The sequence below is a fragment of the Elgaria multicarinata genome, chromosome 1, assembly GCF_023053635.1.
Source record: "Elgaria multicarinata webbii isolate HBS135686 ecotype San Diego chromosome 1, rElgMul1.1.pri, whole genome shotgun sequence".
Taxonomy (NCBI): domain Eukaryota; kingdom Metazoa; phylum Chordata; class Lepidosauria; order Squamata; family Anguidae; genus Elgaria; species Elgaria multicarinata.
The window spans coordinates 2,400,624-2,422,584 of NC_086171.1; the positions used below are offsets into that span (position 1 = coordinate 2,400,624).

The 21,961-nt window shown below is 48.3% G+C and overlaps 2 protein-coding genes across 2 annotated transcripts in view; one reads left to right on the forward strand and one right to left on the reverse strand.

The window, feature by feature from the left end:
• The window catches only part of LOC134395951 (EH domain-containing protein 3), a 50,986-nt gene extending 39,340 nt beyond the window's left edge, over positions 1–11,646 (reverse strand). The window contains exon 1 of the mRNA XM_063122240.1: positions 10,857–11,646. Within this exon, the coding sequence (XP_062978310.1) occupies positions 10,857–11,083 (227 nt within the window). The 5' untranslated portion in view covers positions 11,084–11,646. The remainder of the gene's footprint in view (positions 1–10,856) is intronic.
• A 4,143-nt stretch (positions 11,647–15,789) lies between these two features.
• NDUFA4 (NDUFA4 mitochondrial complex associated) lies at positions 15,790–21,578 on the forward strand. The gene is made up of 4 exons (XM_063122126.1): positions 15,790–15,946; positions 17,952–18,040; positions 18,861–18,921; positions 21,332–21,578. Exons 1-4 carry the CDS (start codon positions 15,905–15,907, stop codon positions 21,386–21,388), a joined length of 249 nt encoding a protein of 82 aa, XP_062978196.1. The 5' UTR covers positions 15,790–15,904; the 3' UTR covers positions 21,389–21,578.
• The last annotated feature ends 383 nt before the right edge of the window (positions 21,579–21,961 follow it).

Consider the following 21,961-nt stretch of genomic DNA (forward strand, 5'->3'; position numbering starts at 1 on the left):
AGCGATTCAGCAAAGCAGGCAAAGTTGCACAACTGTTAGAGCGGGACACATTGGGCCTGGTTCAGGCAACACGCTGATAATAATAGTTATTTATTTACTCATTTATTTCTTACCTGCCTCTCCCTTTGGATTGAGGCGGGGAACAACATTAGTACAACAATACAATATAAATCATGACCACCCTCGATGCCGGCCCTTCCTTGCCTTAGGGGGTAGAGTGAGAATCCCACGGTTGCAGCCCGTACAGAGAGCAGTGCCTAAAGGGTTCAGGCCACGGGAGGGAGCGGCCAGGCCTGCCGCCCCCTGTGCTGGTAGCCAGCACGACTGTAGCCCGCTTGCGTTTTTTCAGTTTATTACCCACAGGCATATGGACGCGAGCCAGGGCTATTCCAAGCAGCGACTGCAGTGTACAGTACATTAGTCAATTGTGATTGACTGTCCGGCCTTCGGGGCCCCACACAAGCAACGCAGGCAAAAAGGCAGCCGTGTTAAACTGCAGTTAGGATCTGGGTCCTGTCGCGGCTAACGGGACGGGCAGAGAGAATAGCAAAGCAGGGCGCTTCGGACTCCGAGCGATGGGAGTGATGCTTCGGCAGTCGGTTTGCCAGCTTTGGAACTCAGATAGGATGACCCGGGGTGAGAGGGGGAAGGAAAACAGGAAGGGCGGAAATGCATAAGCCAGCTAATTTAATGGAAAACACCACCACCACCCTCAGCTGACAAGGCGATGGTCTCTTGGGCCTGCAAAGACAGCACAGCGGGGTTTCCCCGGAACCAGACAGGCGCACGGCAGTCGGGCTTCGGTGGCCTTAAACACAGCGGGCCTCCTGTTCTGTTCTCTTTCAGAGCCCCTAGGGAAAAAAGCCCACTTTTCTGGCTAGGCCTCTGCAACCTCTGCCAGGGACAGCTTAATGTCAACCCTTCACCTGCATCAAAATCCCAGCTGAAGACATCACTGAGCACCAGGGCAAAATAAATAAATAAATGTTCCTTAAGCTGCCAGGTCTCTGTGCAATAGCAACTACGAAGCGTCCATTCTTCTCCCACATCTCTAGAGAAACCCGGGGTCAGCAACGTGGCACCCGTGGGCACCACTGGAACCTTCCAAGGCTCCCAAGGGCACCCACCAGACCCCACAGGACTCTAGACCCTAACCTTTTGATCCTCATCTAGAGTATTGCGTCCAGTTCTGGGCTCCACAATTCAAGAAGGACGCAGACAAGCTGGAGCGGGTTCAGAGGAGGGCAACCAGGATGATCAGGGGTCTGGAAACAAAGCCCTATGAAGAGAGACTGAAAGAACTGGGCAGGTTTAGCCTGGAGAAGAGAAGATGGAGGGGAGACATGATAGCACTCTTCAAATACTTGAAAGGTTGTCACTCAGAGGAGGGCCAGGATCTCTTCTCGATCCTCCCAGAGTGCAGGACACAGAATAACAGGCTCAAGTTAAAGGAAGCCAGATTCCAGCTGGACATCAGGAAAAACTTCCTGACTGTTAGAGCAGTACGACAATGGAATCAGTGACCTAGGGAGGTTGTGGGCTCTCCCACACTAGAGGCCTTCAAGAGGCAGCTGGACAACCATCTGTCAGAGATGCTTTAGGGTGGATTCCTGCATTGAGCAGGGGGTTGGACTCGATGGCCTTGTAGGCCCCTTCCAACTCTGCTATTCTATGATTCCTTCCCGACCAACATGGCGGCTGCTGCCACGGCCTTTTCCTTCCCTCCCGCCACACTTCTGCAGATTGGGAAATAAAGGTGAACACCGCAGGAGTTGAGGGGGTCATGAGCAGGACGGAGGGGAAGAGGAGGAAGGAAACAGGGAGGAGGAGGAGGAAGGTGTGCCACCTGGGGCCCACAGGCACGTTTCAAAAACGTTGCCTACCCCTGTTATAAAAACACAGGTAGTGTTTTGGGTTGCTTTTAATTGCATCTCCTGCTTAACATTCTGAACGGCTTTTCAGGAGACCCTTTTTTCCCCTTGGCTACTGTGTTGGGTGTACAAGGAGGGGACCGCGGTGAAATGCCACTGGCAGCAAAGATGCCAGACCCACACGGAAGGCATTTCATTAACCAGCCCCATGGTTGAAGTCCTTTGACACCAAAGTAGGCCACGCTCGAAAAACAAGGCGGGCCGTTGCTAAGCTCTGGTGGAGCTTTCCCCAACCTGGTGGGGCCGTAGCTCAGTGGGATAGAGGCCCTGCTTGGCACGCTGAAGGTCCCTGGTTCGATCCCCGGCTTCTCCAAGTAGGGCAAGGAGAGAATCCTGCCTGAAACTCCGGAAACTGCCAGTCAGCGGTGACAATACTGGGCTAGAATCATAGAATAGCAGAGTTGGAAGGGGCCCACAAGGCCATCGAGTCCAACCCCCTGCTCAATGCAGGAATCCACCCTAAAGCATCCCTGACAGATGGCTGTCCAGCTGCCTCTTGAAGGCCTCCAGTGTGGGAGAGCCCACCACCTCCCTAGGTCACTGGTTCCATTGTCGTACTGCTCTAACAGTCAGGAAGTTTTTCCTGATGTCCAGCTGGAATCTGGCTTCCTTTAACTTGAGCCCGTTATTCCATGTCCTGCACTCTGGGAGGATCGAGAAGAGATCCCGGCCCTCCTCTGTGGGACAACCTTTTAAGTATTTGAAGAGTGCTATCATGTCTCCCCTCCATCTCCTCTTCTCCAGGCTCAACACGCCCAGTTCTTTCAGTCTCTCCTCATAGGGCTTTGTTTCCAGACCCCTGATCATCCTGGTTGCCCTCCTCTGAACACGCTCCAGCTTGTCTGCCTCCTTCTTGAATTGTGGAGCCCAGAACTGGACGCAATGCTCTAGATGAGGCCTAACCAGGGCCGAATAGAGAGGAACCAGTACCTCCCGTGATTTGGAAGCTATACTTCTATTAACGCAGCCCAAAACAGCATTTGCCTTTCTTGCAGCCACATCGCACTGTTGGCTCATATTCAGCTTGCGATCTACAACAATTCCCAGATCCTTCTCGTTTGTAGTATTGCTGAGCCAAGTATCCCCCATCTTGTAACTGTGCATTTGGTTTCTATTTCCTAGATGTAGAACTTGGCATTTATCCCTATTAATTTTCATTCTGTTGTTTTCAGCCCAGCACTCCAGCCTATCAAGATCACTTTGAAGTTTGTTTCTGTCTTCCAGGGTATTAGCTATCCCACCCAATTTTTTGTCATCTGCAAATTTGATAAGCGTTCCCTGCACCTCCTTGTCCAAATCATTGGGCTAGATGGATCAAGGGTCTGACTCAGTCTAAGGCAGCTTCCTATATGTTCCAGATGTGTTGGACACAACAACGCACTGGCTGGGGCTTATGGGGGTGGAAGTCCAACACAGCTGGCAGTACCTGGTGACGTATGACCTTGAGCACTCCAGGAATTTCCAGCTGCTACGGTTGTTGCTGAAACCCAAGGCTCGTGTCAGAAGCGCCAAGTACGGAATGAGCACGTGCTGTTCAGCAGGCGGCTTTTTCTTTTAATTGGTGCAATTCTTTTTTGTCATTTTAACCCAGCTCTACCAGGTGCACATTCAACGCCCTCTGCCCCCTGATCATGCACGAAAGAGCATCTTGGCAATGTTTTAGGTGGGGAAAATAATCAGTCGATTTAAGATGTGGACTGGGAATTTTTTTGGCTAGAACGGCTTTTTTTCCGCCTCCAAATTTTGCCTTTTAGGTCCTGCTTAAAATTAAAAAAATGCTCATTTTCCTGGAACAAGCCAAATGTCCAGATCGTAACAGATTGCACCAATAAAAAATAAAAAGCTGCAGCTCACTGAACAGCTCATTCTGTACTTGGGCACCTTTGATACGAGGATTGGGTTTCAGCAACACCGGAGCAGGTGGAAACGCCTGGATTGCTCAAGGTCGTTGATCACCAGGTACTGCCAGGTGTTTCTTTTATTATTCTTATTACCTTTCCCCAGTTTTTTCTACACACTTTTCTCTCCCTCTCCCTCTCTCTCTCTCTCTACTAAGGAGTTATTAGTAGCAGCAGGAGAAATAGCCGTCAAGTCACGTTTTGAATTGTCTCGCTTTACTTGATGTTAAAAGCTCAGCGGTTTTATCGCAGCTTAAAACAAAGGAAGGGAAATTAAGTGCTCAAGGCCAACCTTCCCCAACCTGGGGTCCTCCAGAGGTGATGGACTACCACTCCCATCATCCTCAGCCATGGCTGGGCATGATGGTGGTGGTAGTCAAACACCTCTGGAGGACCCCGGGGTTGGGGAAGGTTGCAGTAAGCCTTACTGAGACCTACCTTATACATTAATCCCAGCTCAGATTTATGGAGATGCCGCAGATACACTAATCCAGAAGGCAGAAACTAGTATCAGAAGAGGATCTATTCTGCATGCTGTTAGAGGAGAGGTGGGCAACCAATAGCCCTCCAGATGTTATGGCCTACAACTCCCATCATCCCTAGACAGGACAGCCAATGGTGAGGGATTATAGGAGTCATAGGCCAAAACATCTGGAAGGGTCACCAGGTGCCCACCTCTGCTATCAGTGTGGAATTTGGAGGGTGTGCACAGGTATCCCATTCTAGGCAACATACAGCTAAGATACATGGAACTTCTAAACGATAAAGGTTGGTGATCATGGAGACACATTGGCTTCCTCCTATTTCCCCTTCCCCTATCACAGGTGGCAGAGGGATTCAACCTGATCCAGACGGGCTCAGGCCCGCTGTCTGGGCGTACCTCTGGATTCAACCCTGAAGTGGAGTGCCAGGTCTCAGTGGTGGCCAGGAGTGCCTTTGCACATCGGAGGCTGGTGTGCCACCTGTGCCCGTTCCTGGAGATGTGTGATCTGGACAGAGTCACGCATGCCTTAGCTACATCCCATGGGGACGGCTGTTACGCACTCCACGTGGGGTCGGCCTTCGAAAACGGTTCAGAATCTTCAGCAGGCCCAGAATGCTGCGGCCAGACTGTTGACCGGGGCTGGTTAACGGAGCGCTTGACTCCGTTGCTACAACAGCTCCGCAGACTACCATTTTGTTTCTGGGCAGAATTAAAAATGCTGGCTTTGACCTATAAAGCCCTATATAGCTTGGGAACAGGCTACCGGAAAGACACACCTTCTCCAGTATGAGCCTGCCTGGGTCTTAAGATCTTCTGGAGAGGTCTTTCTTTCAAGACCACCGCCTTCAGAGGGACGTTTAGCAGCAGTTGCAAAAGAGGGGGTTGGACTCGAAGGCCTTTTAGGCCCCTTCCAACTCTACCATTCTATGATTCTATGAGGGCCTTCTCGGTGGCTGCTCCCTGGCTGTGGAACTCCCTCCAGAGAGGCAAAGTCAACTTTATTCAAGCAGACCTTGGGTGTGTTAAGTGGGTCTGTTGAACCGAGTGCTGTTTTTACTCTGCTGTTGCATTTTTAATTGTGTTTTAAGGCATTTGCTTGTTTTTCTCATAGAATAGCAGAGTTGGAAGGGGCCTACAAGGCCATGGAGTCCAACTCCCTGCTCGATGCAGGAATCCACCCTAAAGCATCCCTGACAGATGGTTGTCCAGCTGCCTCTTGAAGGCCTCTAGGGTGGGAGAGCCCACAACCTCCCTAGGTAACTGGTTCCATTGTCGTACTACTCTAACAGTCAGGAAGTTTTTCCTGATGTCCAGCTGGAATCTGGCTTCCTGTAACTTGAGCCCGTTATTCCGTGTCCTGCACTCTGGGAGGATCGAGAAGAGATCCTGGCCCTCCTCTGTGTGACAACCTTTTAAGTCTTTGAAGAGTGCTATCATGTCTCCCCTCCATCTTCTCTTCTCCAGGCTAAACAGGCCCAGTTCTTTCAGTCTCTCTTCATAGGGCTTTGTTTCCAGACCCCTGATCATCCTGGTTGCCCTCCTCTGAACACACTCCAGCTTGTCTGTGTCCTTCTTGAATTTTGGAGCCCAGAACTGGACGCAATACTCTAGATGAGGCCTAACCAGGGCCGAATAGAGAGGAACCAGGACCTCACATGATTTGGAAGCTATACCTCTATTAACGCAGCCCAAAATAGCATTTGCTTTTTTCGAGCTGTTGGGACTCGACTTGAGTCCCGGCTGATTGTATGCCGCCATAAGGGCCATTTTTGGTAAAAAGGCAGGGTACAAATCAAATAAATACCCAATTTATTTATTAATAAATAAATAAACTGGCAGGCGCCTACTTAGGCGTCCCCTTAGGAGGAGCGTCGTGCTCCCCAGCCCTTCGACTAGCTGCCTCTTGCGGAACGTGACACTTCTGAAGAGCAACAGAGGAGAATGGGGCAACACCGTCAAGAGGATGCAAGAGGGTTGCGACGCGTCTTCCTGCAGCTCGACCACAGCTGGTCGAGGAGTGAAGGCAGCCTCCCCACAACCAGGCGGGCCTCCAGATGTTCTAGCCGAGGCCCAACAGACCCAGGCCAGCTTGGCCAACACCAACCCCGCCTGAAACCCTGGAGAGCCGTTGCTGCCCATCAGTGTTGCCAATACCAGGCTAGATAGAGCAAGGGTCTGACTCAGTACCAAGCAGCTTCTGAGGCTCCTAATGGCCACCTTCAACATCTGGAGGCTACCAGGTCGGGGGAGGCAGAATGGAGAGCCGTTACCTCCCTTGCAGGAAGAACCTTGCGTCACACCCTACTTCCTTCCTCTTTGCTCTTGCCACATTTGCTGGTTCTGGGCTGATACACCTGACGGGTTTAGACCCCAAATAAGTACAGTCGAGAAGTGAATCCGGTTTAGCATCGGCGAAGGTTCTGCAGCCAAAAACGCTGGCCGAGGCCTGGCTCTTCTCGGTGAGGTCACAAGCCCGTTGTCTGGGCCGTACCATTTCCCGTGCTGTGAGCCCCCACCTGAAGACTGTGGCACAGTCCAGGCTAAGCACCTCAATGAGAACTAGCCCCCAAGGTGATACAGGTACATAAACCTCCATCGGGCTTATGGTGCTTGTCAACATTCAGAGGAGGGAGCAACCAGGATGATCAGGGGCCTGGAAACAAAGCCCTATGAAGAGAGACTGAAAGAACTGGGCATGTTTAGCCTGGAGAAGAGAAGATGGAGGGGAGACATGAGAGCACTCTTCAAATACTTAAAAGGTTGTCACACAGAGGAGGGCCAGGATCTCTTCTCCATCCTCCCAGAGTGCAGGACACGGAATAACGGGCTCAAATTAAAGGAAGCCAGATTCCAGCTGGACATCAGGAAAAACTTCCTGACTGTTAGAGCAGGACGACAATGGAAGCAGTGACCTAGGGAGGTTGTGGGCTCTCCCACACTGGAGGCCTTCAAGAGGCAGCTGGACAACCATCTGTCAGGGATGCTTTAGGGTGGATTCCTGCACTGAGCAGGGGGTTGGACTCGATGGCCTTGTAGGCCCCTTCCAACTCTGCTATTCTATGATTCCCTAAATTGAAACAGTTAATGGGCACTAGAACCATACACCACCGTAGCAACTGGCAAATCTTTTGCAGGAGCCTTCCTCTGTGTCCCACCAACATGAGACTTAAGCTATGGCGGGACATGGGAGAGGGCTTTCTCTGTTGTGGCACCCCTTCTGTGGAATGGCCTCCCCTTGGAGGCCCGACTGGTGCCGGCACTGGCCTCATTTCGGTGCAAATCAAAACGTGGCTTCCTAACAAAGCCTTTGATGCCTAAATTCACCAAGGCTGCATATAGGGTGAGTTGTTTTTATTGTTTTAAAATTCTATGCTGGTTTTAGCTTGATCAATGGTTTAATTTGTTTCTAGCTATGTATATTTGTTGTTTCAAACTGTTTGCATGATTTTGTCTGTACACCACCCTGAGATCCTAGTTATATAGTGCAGGAATATAAGTGCTTTAATAAATAATAAAATAAATAAACTATGATAGCAATTAAACACCTGCATTTAGCTTGACCTGCCTTTGTTTTGAGGACCGCCAAAGCAGGGCTGAACGTGGAACAGCTACCCCAACCTGGTGACTAAATCCAGATGTGTTGGACTATAACTCCCATCATCTCCAACCAGAATGGCCAGGCTGGCTGGGGCGGGCGGGTGTAATGGGAATTGTGATCCAAACGCATTGGGATGTGGTGCCAGAGCAGAGAAGGTTGATGCATATTGTGCAAATGCCTAATAAAAGTTATTTCCAGCCTCTATCCAAATTTCGGCACTTGGAATTCCTCTGCCTCCTTTCTCTCTCTCTCCCCAAGTTTCTCCAAAGTATGCTCCAATTATGAAACGTTGATCTAAACATAGAAGCAAGCCTGCCATTTTCTCAGAATTTGTGCACTCAACATTCCAGAAACTCCTTTCAGGCAAACACCTCTGCTGGGTGAACGGCGGGTCACCTTGATCCAGTGGAGGCTGGTGGCTCCGACGTCAGTGGGGCGGTGAATCCGCTCTGGGTTTCAGAAACCCAGAGCAGATTCACCACCCCACTGACACCAGAGCCACCAGCCTCCACTGCCTTGATCAACACCAGTCATGACATTCACTGGCATCTTCCACAACCTTTTGCCAGTGATTTAAGTTGTGCAACAAGCATTACCGAAATGTTTTATTAGCATTCTATTTCTATCCATTCGCGTTAATTTTGGTTTTACGCCCAGAGAGCTTCAGCTTTTGGACAGTATAGAAATGCAATGAATGAATTTTCAACATCAAGGGCCATATAGGTTAGCCCACAAGGTTATATGCCAGCCATTCTCATCTTGGCACCCGCCAGATGCTTTGGACAACAACTCCCATCACCCCTGGCCATTGGCCATGCTGGATGGGGATGGTGGGAGTTGTAGTTGAAAATGTCTGGAAGGCATCAGGTGGGGGAAGACAATACCGAGACCACAGAAACATAAACGCTGTGTGGTCCCAAAACAGAATCGCCACAACTTTCATTGAGTAACACTGTGCGATTGTTCCTTGGCAAGTGACCTATGGGGCTCTTCGGGGCGCCATCTTGTCCCCAATGTGTTTTAACATCTAAATAGAATCATAGAATAGCAGAGTTGGAAGGGACCTACAAGGCCATCGAGTCCAACCCCCTGCTCAATGCAGGAATCCACCCTAAAGCATCCCTGACAGAGGGTTGTCCAGCTGCCTCTTGAAGGCCTCTAGGGTGGGAGAGCCCACCACCTCCCTAGGTCACTGGTTCCATTGTCGTACTGCTCTAACAGTCAGGAAGTTTTTTCCTGATGTCCAGCTGTATGACTTATATGAAGCTGGTAGGAAAGGATTTGGAGCTAAGTGCCATCAGTATGCTGATGACACGCAGTTCTATGTCCCGGTGACATATGAATCAGGTGAGACTGTGTAAATCCGTGCCTAGACGTAGCAGTGGGCTGAATGACAGCCAATAAATTAAAACTGAATCCTGGAAAGACAGAGGCCCTGTGAGTGGGTGGTTCCTGAGTCCAGGAGACAGGCCTACTGCCTGTTCTGGACAGGGCTGCACTCCCACTTAAAGACTACGTTTGTAATCTGGGGGTACTCCTGGACCCATCTCGGTTGCTGGAAGCTGAATTAGCAACCATGGCTCACAGTGCCTTCCACCAGCTTTAGCTGGTATGCCGGCTACAGCCTATCCAGAGATAGCAATAGCCTGGCCACAGAGGCACAGTAGCTAGAAACCCGCACTCCATGTGTGGCACCCTGGAAGCTGCAGTTAGTGCAGAATGAAGCAGCCCAGCTGTTGTCAGGAGCTGCCCTTTTCCTTTGCCGAGGAACTGCACTGGCTGCCTATTTGCTACTGGGACAGGCTTAAGTTTTTGTTACTGGTGTCTAAAGCCCTACACAACTTGGGGCCAGGATATTTGTGAGTGCCTCCTCTCTTACTATCCTGCCCAGTCATGGAGATTACCAGACGAGGTGCTCCTTCTCTCTAGAACTCCCTGCCTCTTGATGTCAGGCAAGCCCCACCATGGTTTTGTTTTCAGCACCTGCTGAAATGGTTTTTATTTAAACAAGTCTTCCCTGACTGACTGGCGACAGTTTTATTGACCTAATTTGATTCTAAATATTTTAATTCTTTTGTATTTTGATTTTTTTTTCTTTACTGTTCACTGCTTGCGAATCTTTAGATATAGAGAGCATATAGTAAATTAATAAACATATTCTCTAAAACTGGTGGCAATGTTTTGATAGCTTTTCATTTCAGCACGGATCGATTCATGCATTTTACATCTCATAAGCTGCCTACGTCTCACCAGGACGGTATTTAAGGAGTCTTCCTGATGTGTAAGAATTTCCTGCAAACTGGCATTTTTGGCTAAGCGATCAGTAATCAGAGGCACAAGTTGGAAAAGTAATAACCAGGCCTTCAAATAATTCAGATTTGGAAGAAGAAGGTAAAAGCACCATGAAAAGGCTATGAGGGGAAAAAGAGGCTGGCTCTGGTGCTATATGAAAAGAGGTTTTCTTCATTTTCCTTATCCAAAATGAAAAAAAAATTCCAAAAACTTTCAACTAAACTTGTACAAACACTCAACGTTTCGGATCTGGCGCTCCTTCGTCAATTGCTGTACAACAAAATGAATTCCTCCTTTAAGCAGTTATCAATTTAAAACCTTTTAGGTATTTTTAAGGACTGTAGTCGTATTTGTTCTGCCTCCGTTGGCTGTCAAACAAGTTTTGGGATTTTTTTTTTCTTTTTGGATAAGGAAAATAAAGAAAACCTCCTTTCATATTTTATAGCACCAGAGCCAGCCTCTTCTTTTCCTCATAGCCTTCAAACATTCAGAGCCATAAGGCGGAAGAAGAGAACACAGCAAGGAGCTAAACGTTTTACCCCGTCCTGAAGTACGCACGCAGGGACTACGAGTTTTCATGCGCGCGCTTCTAGAGATCTCAGCCTAGAGATGTTTTACTTGCCCAAGGACTCTAAAGAGCCACCAGGTGTTACCTTATGAAGGTGGTCTTGCCGGTGGAATACTGGCCCACCAACAGCACCATGGGCTTGTTGTCGAAGTCCGCATCTTCCAAGGCCGGCGAATGAAACTCGTGGAATTTGTAATATTCTTCCAGCGGGAGAAGCTTGGTTTTGTACAGTTTTTTAAGCCCCTCGCTCACAGTCTGAAACACTTCAGGGTCTTTCCTTCGCCTGTCGTCGTGGCCCAGCCAGCTGAACATCTTGCGGCCAGGGAAGAAACGTCAACGGGGCGCCCCTGGTCTTTGACAGAGCCTGGTGTCCAATGAATGAAAGAGACTCACGCTTCAGCTCAGTGGTGGAAACTTCCAGGCTGCAGAGCGAGATTTATTGGCCGCCTTCGGAAAAAGAAAGAAATTGAATCGCCGTCTTGCTCGCTCGCCCCTAACATAAAGACACGGCGATGCTTCAGGGGACACGGCAGGGGCAGGTCTGTGCCCAGCAACCTCTCCACCACGTTGTCTGGATGCAAGCTGCCAAATGTGGTGGCTATTGCAAAAATAACAACAACAATAATAAATTAATAGAATAGCTGCACCATGCAGTTTTGAGAGTGGGGAAGTGGAGACTCTTATTTGCATTAATTTGGGGTGCAACAATTAGGAAGCAAACCAGAAAGGGGGGGTGTCTGGTTTTTGGAGGAGTCCAGTGCTGAGCTGGACTTGTTCCACGTTTCCCAGCCAAAGGGTGAGGGCTGGTGAGCTGATCTCTTCTGAGGCAGGAATCCTCCAGCCGCAGGGGAAGGCAGTCGAATCACAGCCGCCTGCTGCTGCCCTCCACCGCCCCCTTTGCACAACAGCTGGGGTTTAAATGCCAGCCCTCCAGGAAGTCGTCCAGGAAACGGAAATTGGACAACCTCCCCCCCCCACTTGCAACGCCCCAAAGCCATAGAGCGACGCTAGAGAGGAGCGGCTGACACCTCCTCACCGGAAGTCCAGGACCATGCGGTCATCTCCAATGTGTGTATATCTCTATGGCCGCTTGACCAGCCAACCATAGAGTCGTTTCCACAGATAGAAAGCTCCACAGGACAGCGCCATTTTAGGAGGCGGGAATCAAGCTGCGCCCCGGGGCGGGGTGCGTTGGTTGGAGAAGGCGGGGGGGGGGGGGCTGCGCCACCTGGAGGGCACAACGGGGCATTGCGCATTCCAAGAAGGAGGAGGGGAAGAAGAAGAAGAAGATGATGATGTGTGTATATTCTGTGTTTTAGAATTTTAAATTTTGAATACTCGTTTTTATCTTAATTTTTTAGAATTTCTGTAAACCGCCCAGAGAGCCCTGGCTATGGGGGCGGTATATAAGTGTAATAAATAACAACAACGACCATATGACAGGGCTCCTGAAAAGGGAATTTCTGCAGGCGTCATTTGTGTATTTGGAGAACCTGGGGAAATTCCCTTTTCATCACGACAGTGCAAGCTGCAGAAGCCCTGCCCTCTTTTGTATCTGATTACTCTAGTATAGCTCCTGCAGCTTGCACTGTTGTGATGAAGAGGGAATTTCAGCAGGTCTCATTTGTATATATGGAGAACCTGGTGAAATTCCCTCTTCATCACAACAGTTAAAGCTGCAGGCGCCCTGCCCTCTTTTAAAATGGACACTCTAGTATAGCTCCTGCAGCTTGCACTGTTGTGATGAAGAGGGAATTTCAGCAGGTCTCATTTGTATATATGGAGAACCTGGTGAAATTCCCTCTTCATCACAACAGTTAAAGCTGCAGGCGCCCTGCCCTCTTTTAAAATGGACACTCTAGTATAGCTCCTGCAGCTTTAACTGTTGTGATGAAGAGGAGATTTCACCAGGTCCTCCATATATACAAACGACACCTGCTGAAATTCCCTTTTCTATGCAACTGTGTTAAAGATACAGGAGCCCTGTCCTCCTTTTCATAGGGTCACCCAATAATAATAATAATAATAATAATAATAATATACCCGCCTCTCCCTTTGGATCGAGGCGGGGAACAACATTAGTGCAGGAATCAACACATCTTTAAAATTCTTGATTTTACATTAATCTGGGTAGGCCTGCCGGAAAAGGCTAGTCTTCAAAGCTGCCTTAAAATCACAGAAGGAGTTAATATTAGGAATCTCCTCCGGCAGGCCGTTCCATAATCCAGGGGCGACAGAAGAAAAGGTCCTCTGGGAAACTGACGTCATATACCGGCCAATAGCCAAAGCTCTTTAGGCGATTCACTACCAGCATCAAAAGGGCTGCACTGGTTTTACACTTGCTGAAGGGGTCTTAAGCGGCTAGGAAATTATGTAGCGCTTCTAAAAGTTGGAGGTAGCCATGTTGGTCTGTTATTGTAAAAAAACCCAAGAGCCCCCGTTAGGTCCGAAGAACCATTCAGGGCAGGTATTAGGAAATACTTCTTCATGTGGCGCAGGGTTAAACTATGGAACTCACTGCCACAAGATGGGATGATGGTCACCAACTCGGATGGCTTTAAAAGGGGTTGAAACAAATTAGGGAGCAAAACTTTGCATGATTAGACAGGGAAAAGGTCTGGCTGGGGCATGCTGGGAATTGTAGGGTTTGCACATAGGATTACACCTTTGAAAGGAAACAATGGAAACCTGACTCTTCCCCCAGCACTCTGAAATTGTACAGATCTCCTTACCGCCATAGGACTATACCACTGTTAGACAAAGGTGTCTAACACCACCAACCCATTCTGCTCTGGTTGCAGACCAAGCAACAGGCCTGGGAGCGCAAGCCAACATATCCCGGGCAAAACATTTGCACAGCTTCTCCCCTTTTTCTTAATAAATATGGCATTTGCAACTGTGCACCCCCAAACCCTAATATGCCAAAATGGAGTGGAGGTGGAAAGAGATATTAAAAGCATGATCCTATGCATGTTTAGATAGGAGCGGGGGAAGCCTTAAAACTGCCAGCATTCCCCAGCCAGGATGAAGAAAAAAAAGTCCTATAACTCCAGCCTTCTCCAGCCAGCAGGTGGGCATCATTTTACCTCTTAACCTCTGGTACTGGAAGTAGCACATAGCTGTCAGGATTAGTAGCCACTGATAACCTTCTCCTCCAAGAATTCTAGATTTGGCCCTGGGCATCTCCATTTAAAGGATCTCGGGTGACAGCGGTTACAGAAATTTTGGCCTGAAACCCATTGCTGGGCTAAATGGAGAAATGGTCTGACCTGGAATAAAGCACAGTCCTAACCTGAAGCCCTCCAGATGTTTTGGACTACAACCCCCAGCATTTCTTACCATTAGCCTTGCTGGCTGGGGCTGATGGCAGCTGAAGTGTCAGCTCCTATCAGCCCCTATCAGCTGGACATCAGGAAAAACTTCCTGACTGTTAGAGCAGTACAACAATGGAACCAGTTACCTAGGGAGGTTGTGGGCTCTCCCACACTGGAGGCCTTCAAGAGGCAGCTGGACAACCATCTGTCAGGGATGCTTTAGGGTGGATTCCTGCATTGAGCAGGGGGTTGGACTCGATGGCCTTGTAGGCCCCTTCCAACTATGCTATTCTATTTATTTATTTATTACATTTTTATACCGCCCAATAGCCGAAGCTCTCTGGGCGGTTCACAAAAACTATGATCCTATGAAGTGCAAATCACCTATAGGGTACCAGGTTGTGGGAAGGCTGCAACGTTATCTTATGTCTCTCTTCCCTACTTCTGTTTTCTTTCACGAGTACTGATGATATCCATCTATCTCTCTAATTCAATAGATGCCGTACATTCTCTTTCCACTTCTGGAGCAGATGTCTTGTCTGATTTTCTTCGTGCATCTTAATTGAATGTTTGATGTTTCTACCCATTTACTTCAGCTCCTTCCACACTTTGTAGTGGAAGGAGATTTTGGGGATTTTGTAGTGGAAGGAGATTTCGGGGATTTTGATGCCTGGGAGCGCAGGGAGGGAGAGAAACAACTAGAGTCTAACCAGCAACCTGGCTAAGGGACCCAAGCTTCGTGGGACTCTTAAGCTCCCAACCATTCAACAACCCAGTTCACTGTTTCCAGTCAAAGAACAGTACCTCGCCGGCGGGTCTCATAGCCTCTGAACTTGTCCAGGAAAGTGTGGCGCAGAGCGGTAAAGCAGCAGTTTCTGCAGCTGAAACTCTCCCCACAGCCTGAGTTCGATCCCAGCGGAAGCTGGTTTCAGGCAGCCAGCTCGACTCAGCCTTCCATCCTCCCGAGGTTGTTAAAATGAGTACCCAGTTAGCTGGGGGAAAGGTAATAACGGCCGGGGAAGGCAACGGCAAACCACCCCGCTATAAGGCCTGCCAAGAAAATGTCAGCGAAAGTGGGCGTCCCTCCAAGAGTCAGTAATGACTCAGTGCTTGCAGGAGAGGTTCCTTTCCTTCCAAAGAACCTGCACTAAGAGTCCACATCATTTGCTCCGGCTACAAATCCCAACTGGCTGTACTGGGGGAGATGAGAGGGGAGGTGGAGCCCCATCCCCATCCCTGCTGTAAAAGCCTTGTGTGAATGCACAAGAGGATCTGTTTTGGATCTACTGGATCTGACTTTCAGGCAGGCCCCTCCTTTTGCAGGGGTCCACTAGAAACCCCCGCCAGCGCCGCCAGGGGGCGCGCGCGCGCACACACACGCTTTCCCTCTCGCAAAACCGCGGCCATCTGCAGCCTGATCTCTACGCCCTTGTGGCCGTCTAACCGAGCGCCTGCGTTCCTCTGGCACCGGCCAGGCGTGTGGCGAGGACGGGTTGACGCGGCGGCCCATCTTAAACCCTTCCCGTGACATTTAAAATAAATCGATCTGTTCTCTCTCCTTTTTTTTTTTTTTTAGAGCGGTGTGTGGGAGTCGGGGCAGCCAGGCGTTTTCCGGGGGCAGCCCCGGAGGGGTCCTGGCGCGGCTCGGGGGAGGGAGGGAGGGAGGGGGGTCCTCGAGTGACATTGGGCTTCTTCCCGTCAGGCGCCCCCGCGGAGACGACCAGAAGGAGAGCAGGGAGGAGTGGCTGCAGAGGCCTCGGCGACCACCGAACCCGAACCGAACCGAACCACCAGGACCAGGACCGACGCTCCCGCCGCCATGTTCCGACTCATGGCCAGCCAGGCGAAGAAGCACCCCAGCGTGAGTGGCAGCAGGGGGGGGCGGGTGCCGGGCTTTCCTCCTCCCTCCGCACCCCACTTTCCTCCTAGACGCGGGCGGGCGGGCGGGCGGTGAAACAGGCCCACCTCCAGTTCTCCTTCGGGTCGGGAAAGGGGCTGCTGCTGACGGCTCTGTTGCTGGTGCAGTGGTGGGCGGTGTCCTCAGTCATGCACGATGGCTTTGGATGGCGGGAATGGAGCGGGAAGGACGTGCAAGAACAACATTGCATGGGAGAGGGAACGGGTGGCCCTCCAGGGGTTGGGCTCTTTGAAGTGGTGGCCTGCTTTAACCCCGCTAAGTCATCTGGGTGTGTTTTTTTTGGGGGGGGGGGAGAGAGAAGCTACCGGACAATAATAATATTGGGAATTTGAGCACATTGAGCAGGAATAATATTGGGAATTTGAGCACATTGAGCAGGAATAATATTGGGAATTTGAGCAGGAATAATATTGGGAATTTGAGCAAAATTGAACAGGAATAATATTGGGAATTTGAGCACATTGAGCAGGAATAATATTGGGAATTTGAGCAAATTGAGCAGGAATAATATTGGGAATTTGAGCAAATTGAGCAGGAATAATATTGGGAATTTGAGCAGGAATAATATTGGGAATTTGAGCAAAATTGAACAGGAATAGAATTTGAGCACATTGAGCAGGAATAATATTGGAAATTTGAGCAAAATTGAACAGGAATAATATTGGGAATTTGAGCACATTGAGCAGGAATAATATTGGGAATTTGAGCACATTGAGCAGGAATAATATTGGGAATTTGAGCACATTGAGCAGGAATAATATTGGGAATTTGAGCAAATCACACAATAACAACATTGCATGTATAGGGGACTGTGTAGCCCTCCAGATGCTGGTCTGCAACTTCCATCAGCCCTAGCTAGCATAGTCAGTGCGGAGGAATGATGGGATTGCCAACAATATCCAGAGGGCCACATGTTCCCCGTTGCTGAATGTCTAAGGGTGCAATCCTCTGCATGTTTAGATGGTGGAGGTGGGGAGTCCTATAACTTCCAGCATCCTTGCTGGGCAATGGTGGGTGGTGTAGGACTTTTTGCCCGTCTAAACATGCATAGAATTGTGCGAACTTTTCCCATCCTGGTGCGCTCCACTAATTCCCTAACCCTAACCTCCAAGACGGCTTGGCACTGCCACGTGAGCAGGATGCAACAAGCTCCAGTGGAAATAGTGGACTCCTGTCTCAGGGTGAGAAGGAAACTTCTGGCCTCAGGGTTTCTGAATTCCCACCTACTTTTGTCTTAAGTTTCCATCCAGAGATATGGGAGAGGCCCACAGCTCAGAGGTGGAGTATTACGCTTTGGGTGCAGACTCCCCAAGTTCGATCCCAAGCATCTTCAGGTTCAAGAGATCTCAGTTGGGTCAGAAAATGCCTTATCCTGAGATGCTTGGGAACCAGAATGGACAATTCTGGGGTAGGGAGACATATAGTCTGACCTAGGTTGGGGGAATTCTGTTTCTGCCTTATTTTGTGGAGAGTGGAAACACCAATCAATCCTGCAGTTCCCTCTTACTATTCTGCTCTATTTTTGTATTTCATAAGGGGGCAGTTGGCTGTCAGGAAGCTGTGTTAAAGGCCCTGTTGGATCAGACCAAAGGCCTCGCTCCGCCTGCTGGCTGGGAGTGATAGGTGTTGCAGTCCAACACAACTAGAGGGCTCTAGGTTGGGGAAGGCTGACTCATTTAGTTCAATGTTCTGTTCCCCATAGTGGCCAACTGGATACCCTAGGAAGCCCACAAGCTCTGCCGTTAGCACCTCTTTTTTCTTTCCCTCTCTCTCTCTCTCCTCTGTCCCTTTCCCTGCCATAATCTCAAATGTTTATTAAATGAAGCCAGGTGGCCCACTTTGGGAAATCTTACTGCGCATCTAGAACATTAAACTGTGGTTCAAACATGTGAACTATTCTAGTTTTTAGGTTTGGCTTTTCATGTCGAAATACTCTGTTTTCTCATAGTTGATTCCTCTTTTCGTGTTTCTTGGAGCCGGAGCAGGTGGCGCGTTTCTGTATACCATGCGCCTCGCTACTCGCAATCCCGATGTCTGGTGTGTAGCATTTCTTTTGAGTGTTGCTGTTTATCAGTACCTCCTTAAACATGTGCTGCTATGGGTTGGTCACTTTCTCAGTCTGATACTAAGAGCTGCAGTTTCTCAACTGTAAACTGGAGTTGTATCCTGGGTATTGAAAATAACAGTTATTGCTAAAAGTTTTTAAAATGGCTTTAAGAGAGTGGACTGTTTAAAAACCAATTAAGTTAGCAAGTGGAGAATGCAAAGCCTAGACAGGCGAGTTGCAACGGATCCCAGAACTGTTGTTTTTAAATGGATACCGTTGTTTTTATACTGTTTATGTTTTTGATGGTTTTAAATTTTGTACACTTTTTAACGTTCACTGTTTTTAACTTTTGTAAACCGCCCAGAGAGCTTCGGCTATGGGGGGGTATATAAATGTAATAAATCAAATCAATCAAATCAAGGATGCAAGTTTAGGCTGCCGGCGTGTTAAATGGTACTGTATTTTCTGGTGTATAAGACTACTTTTTAACCCAGGAAAATCTTCTCAAAAGTTGGGGGTCGTCTTATACGCCCAGTCATCTTATACGCCGGAAAATACGGTATTTCTGAAAAATGCAGGACTGTCTTGAAAAACATTTTACAAATCTTAGTCTTGGGGCCACTACCCAAAGCAAAAGATCGATGTATTGATGAATTGTTTATGCAGCGTTAAGGAGGCCATAGTTATTATGCTGGCGAGGACTTTGGAGGACAAGAGGTATAGTGTGTTACACTGTGTGCTTAATTTTCTTTTTCTATGACTATGTGGTGATTGCTGTATGTCATTTTTTCCTTACGTTTCTATGCATAGTTGGGACAAAAAGAATAACCCAGAGCCTTGGAACAAGCTGGCACCCACTGACCAGTATAAGGTATGGTGCAAAATACCCAGCCAGGCTTATGGCACTAGCTGGACTGTAGACCTTGGCCAACTGCAGGCTGACAGTTCAAATCAAAGGGTAGTCCTAGGAGACCAAAGTCCCTCTTCCTTCTGATGAGACTGATGCAGGGCGTGTCTTGTCACTGCACCTCCAGCTGTGCTTAGGGTAGTACACAAAGCTGGTGATGGGGGCGGCGGCGGCGGCTGCATGTCTAACCCCATGTGCAGGCTGTGCGCCTCCTCTGGCACGTAACGGCTACTCCATCAGTCCCAAAGTGCTGCATCTCTGCACTGTTGTCCATTGGGTCTTGTCTGAATTTCGCTTTAGTCCGACAACCGCCTCGATGGATTTATAGCAAACAAGGTGATACATAAATATTAATAGCTAATGCATTCCAGATGCTTGCTTAACTTAAGCTGCAAATGGTCAACTCTCACATTTGGGATTTGAAGGACGGAAAGCACTTTCAGAGGCAAAGCAGACTTGAGAATCTAACCATCATCTCCGCCATTAGTACTGTCCAGTCTCGCAAAACTACTGGAAGATGGAGCACTCGGGTGGCAAAATGTAGACGCCATCTTGGCAAAGTCAGCGGATATTATTGACAGCCCGTTGGGTTCGAAACATTCCTGGCACAGTTAAGTGCTGGTAATGGTCAGTTACACCGGATTATTTATGCTGTATTGATTTAAAGCATTTTTATCCCACCCCCTCAGGCAGAAAGGCTGCTAGAGCAGCTTATAGACAGTCCGTAAGAACAAGGCAGCCCCTGCTCACAAAGACACAACACAAAAGGGGAGCAAAGAGGAAGGAGAAGACCATGGTCTTTCGTCAGGGCTGGTGGAATGGCCCTGCGGCCCACCTCATCTCCCACTGCTACAGCCTGCTGGAATGGCGGCTGCTGGTGACAGTTGAGATACCCTGAGAGTGGGATCCTTGCCCTATGAAGAGAAACTGAAAGAACTGGGCATGTTTAGCCTGGAGAAGAGAAGATTGAGGGGAGACATGATAGCACTCTTCAAAGACTTAAAAGGTTGTCACACAGAGGAGGGCCAGGATCTCTTCTCGATCCTCCCAGAGTGCAGGACACGGAATAACGGGCTCAAGTTACAGGAAACCAGATTCCGGCTGGAAATCAGGAAAAACTTCCTGACTGTTAGAGCAGTACGACAATGGAATCAGTTACCTAGGGAGATTGTGGGCTCTCCCACACTAGAGGCCTTCAAGAGGCAGCTGAACAACCCTCTGTCAGGGATGCTTTAGGGTGGATTCCTGCATTGAGCAGGGGGTTGGACTCGATGGCCTCGTAGGCCCCTTCCAACTCTGCTATTCTATGATTCTATGAATTAATGAGGTTTGGCTTAAGATATGTCCCTAAAAGACATGACAGCGCACTGCAAATGGGAGAAAACATCAGCTGGTGATATTTACTCTAATAACAACTGAATGGAGGCAGGAGAAGGGTGAAGGCTCTCCTCACCGGAGGCCCTATCCTAGGACCAGCCCTGCACATATATATCATTTAAAGTTATATACTGAAGCTACTCTTCACCCAAATAATGCTGTGGGCGAGGAGCGTCTTGGGTAGCACCGCTTCCGCCCCACCCTCCAGTCAATTCCGCAGTGTTGCCAAGTTGTGTGGTTTGTGCAGAATTGTGAGGCTTAGCAAACTGGCTTCTGATTATGTTTTCCTAGAGCAAGTGACAAACTGGAAATTCAAAAAGCAACACAATTTAGAGCGAATTGGTGGAAATGCATTGCCAGAGTTTTAATACCCCCAAAACTGCAGCACTTTGGGAAAGATTGCCCCTCTCTGACATGTGCCCCAAAGGGGGGCTCCATAAAAAGTTTTTTATTCTGTTTTTATCCTATTTTATTTTGTCCACCGCTCTGAAATTCTGAATGGGGAGTGGTGTATAGATATTGTAAACAAATAAATAGTTTCCCCTCCCCCCCTTAAATTACTATGCCATTAAACCTCCCATTCACTGACTCTAGATTCTACCTGCAAAATTGCTTCAAAATTGTTTAAACTGTTTAGAGATCCTTTCTTCATACTGAAGCAGTTACATGGTGTGGGTGTGGGTGTGTATTTTACTGGAAAATATGTTAATAACATTTAATATTAACTACCTTTAAATAGATAGTTCATATTAACTATTTAAAGCTCTTAGGCACAAGTTTTCATATACAGAGAAATTTCTGGCTGCTCTCGCATGTCTGTAATATTTAAGGCATCCCAGATCGTCTGCCAAAGGAAGCAGAAAGCTCTGTTTCTCCCATATTTGGCTTTGTGCAAAAGCTGACCTCCAACGCTGCTTCTAAAAGAGACCACAGGCATGAGGGAAAAAGGAGTACTATTGTATAAACATGATGATAACCTAATTGCTCCCTTTTCTAGTTCTATTCGGTTAACGTGGACTACAGCAAGCTGAAGAAAGAAGGTCCCGACTATTAAAGAACAAAAAAAAATCCCCCTTTACAAGCTGCACAAAATGAAGGTCTTCAGGTCTTCCAGAAGCCATCCGCACAACTCATATGCTTAAATCATCCAGGAAATCCTAAATTTTGTTGCACATTGCACTTAAACCATACATTTGTGAAAGAGCTTGTTGGGACTTAATAAAATCTAATGCTTGAAATCTTAACCCTTGTTTTCTTTCGTGAAATGAGAACTTGCCAACACAGGCGGCTGCACGGACTAAATCTTAGGAGAAAGTCAAAATGATCTGCAATAAATATTTATTGCTTGTAGCCATAGGTCATTGCATATATTATACAAATAACGAGCAAATATTTACAACAGAGATAAACTCACAGTACAGTGTAGCTGTGACTGCTTATGTAAACTGTTAGTTAAAAATAACCTTTCCCAAATGGGAAATGTCTAGCCTTTAGTTTTGTTCCTGTTCTTTTTTCCTGGAGTGCGTTCAGTAGAGAGCAGAGAAGCCTTCTATGGCATACCCATATTTCAAGGGTGCCTTATGTGAGAGAACAGCAGAACTATCTCAGATGTAGTCACGGAGAATGG

What these genes read in the sequence shown, in the direction of transcription:
- NDUFA4 (XM_063122126.1), top strand. Translation starts at nt 15,905, where the DNA reads ATGTTCCGACTCATGGCCAGCCAGGCGAAGAAGCACCCCAGC. An exon ending in AGGCGAAGAAGCACCCCAGC is followed by an intron (nt 15,947 to 17,951) that starts GTGAGTGGCAGC and finishes GTTTTCTCATAG; the next exon opens with TTGATTCCTCTTTTCGTGTT. An exon ending in ACTCGCAATCCCGATGTCTG is followed by an intron (nt 18,041 to 18,860) that starts GTGTGTAGCATT and finishes TTCTATGCATAG; the next exon opens with TTGGGACAAAAAGAATAACC.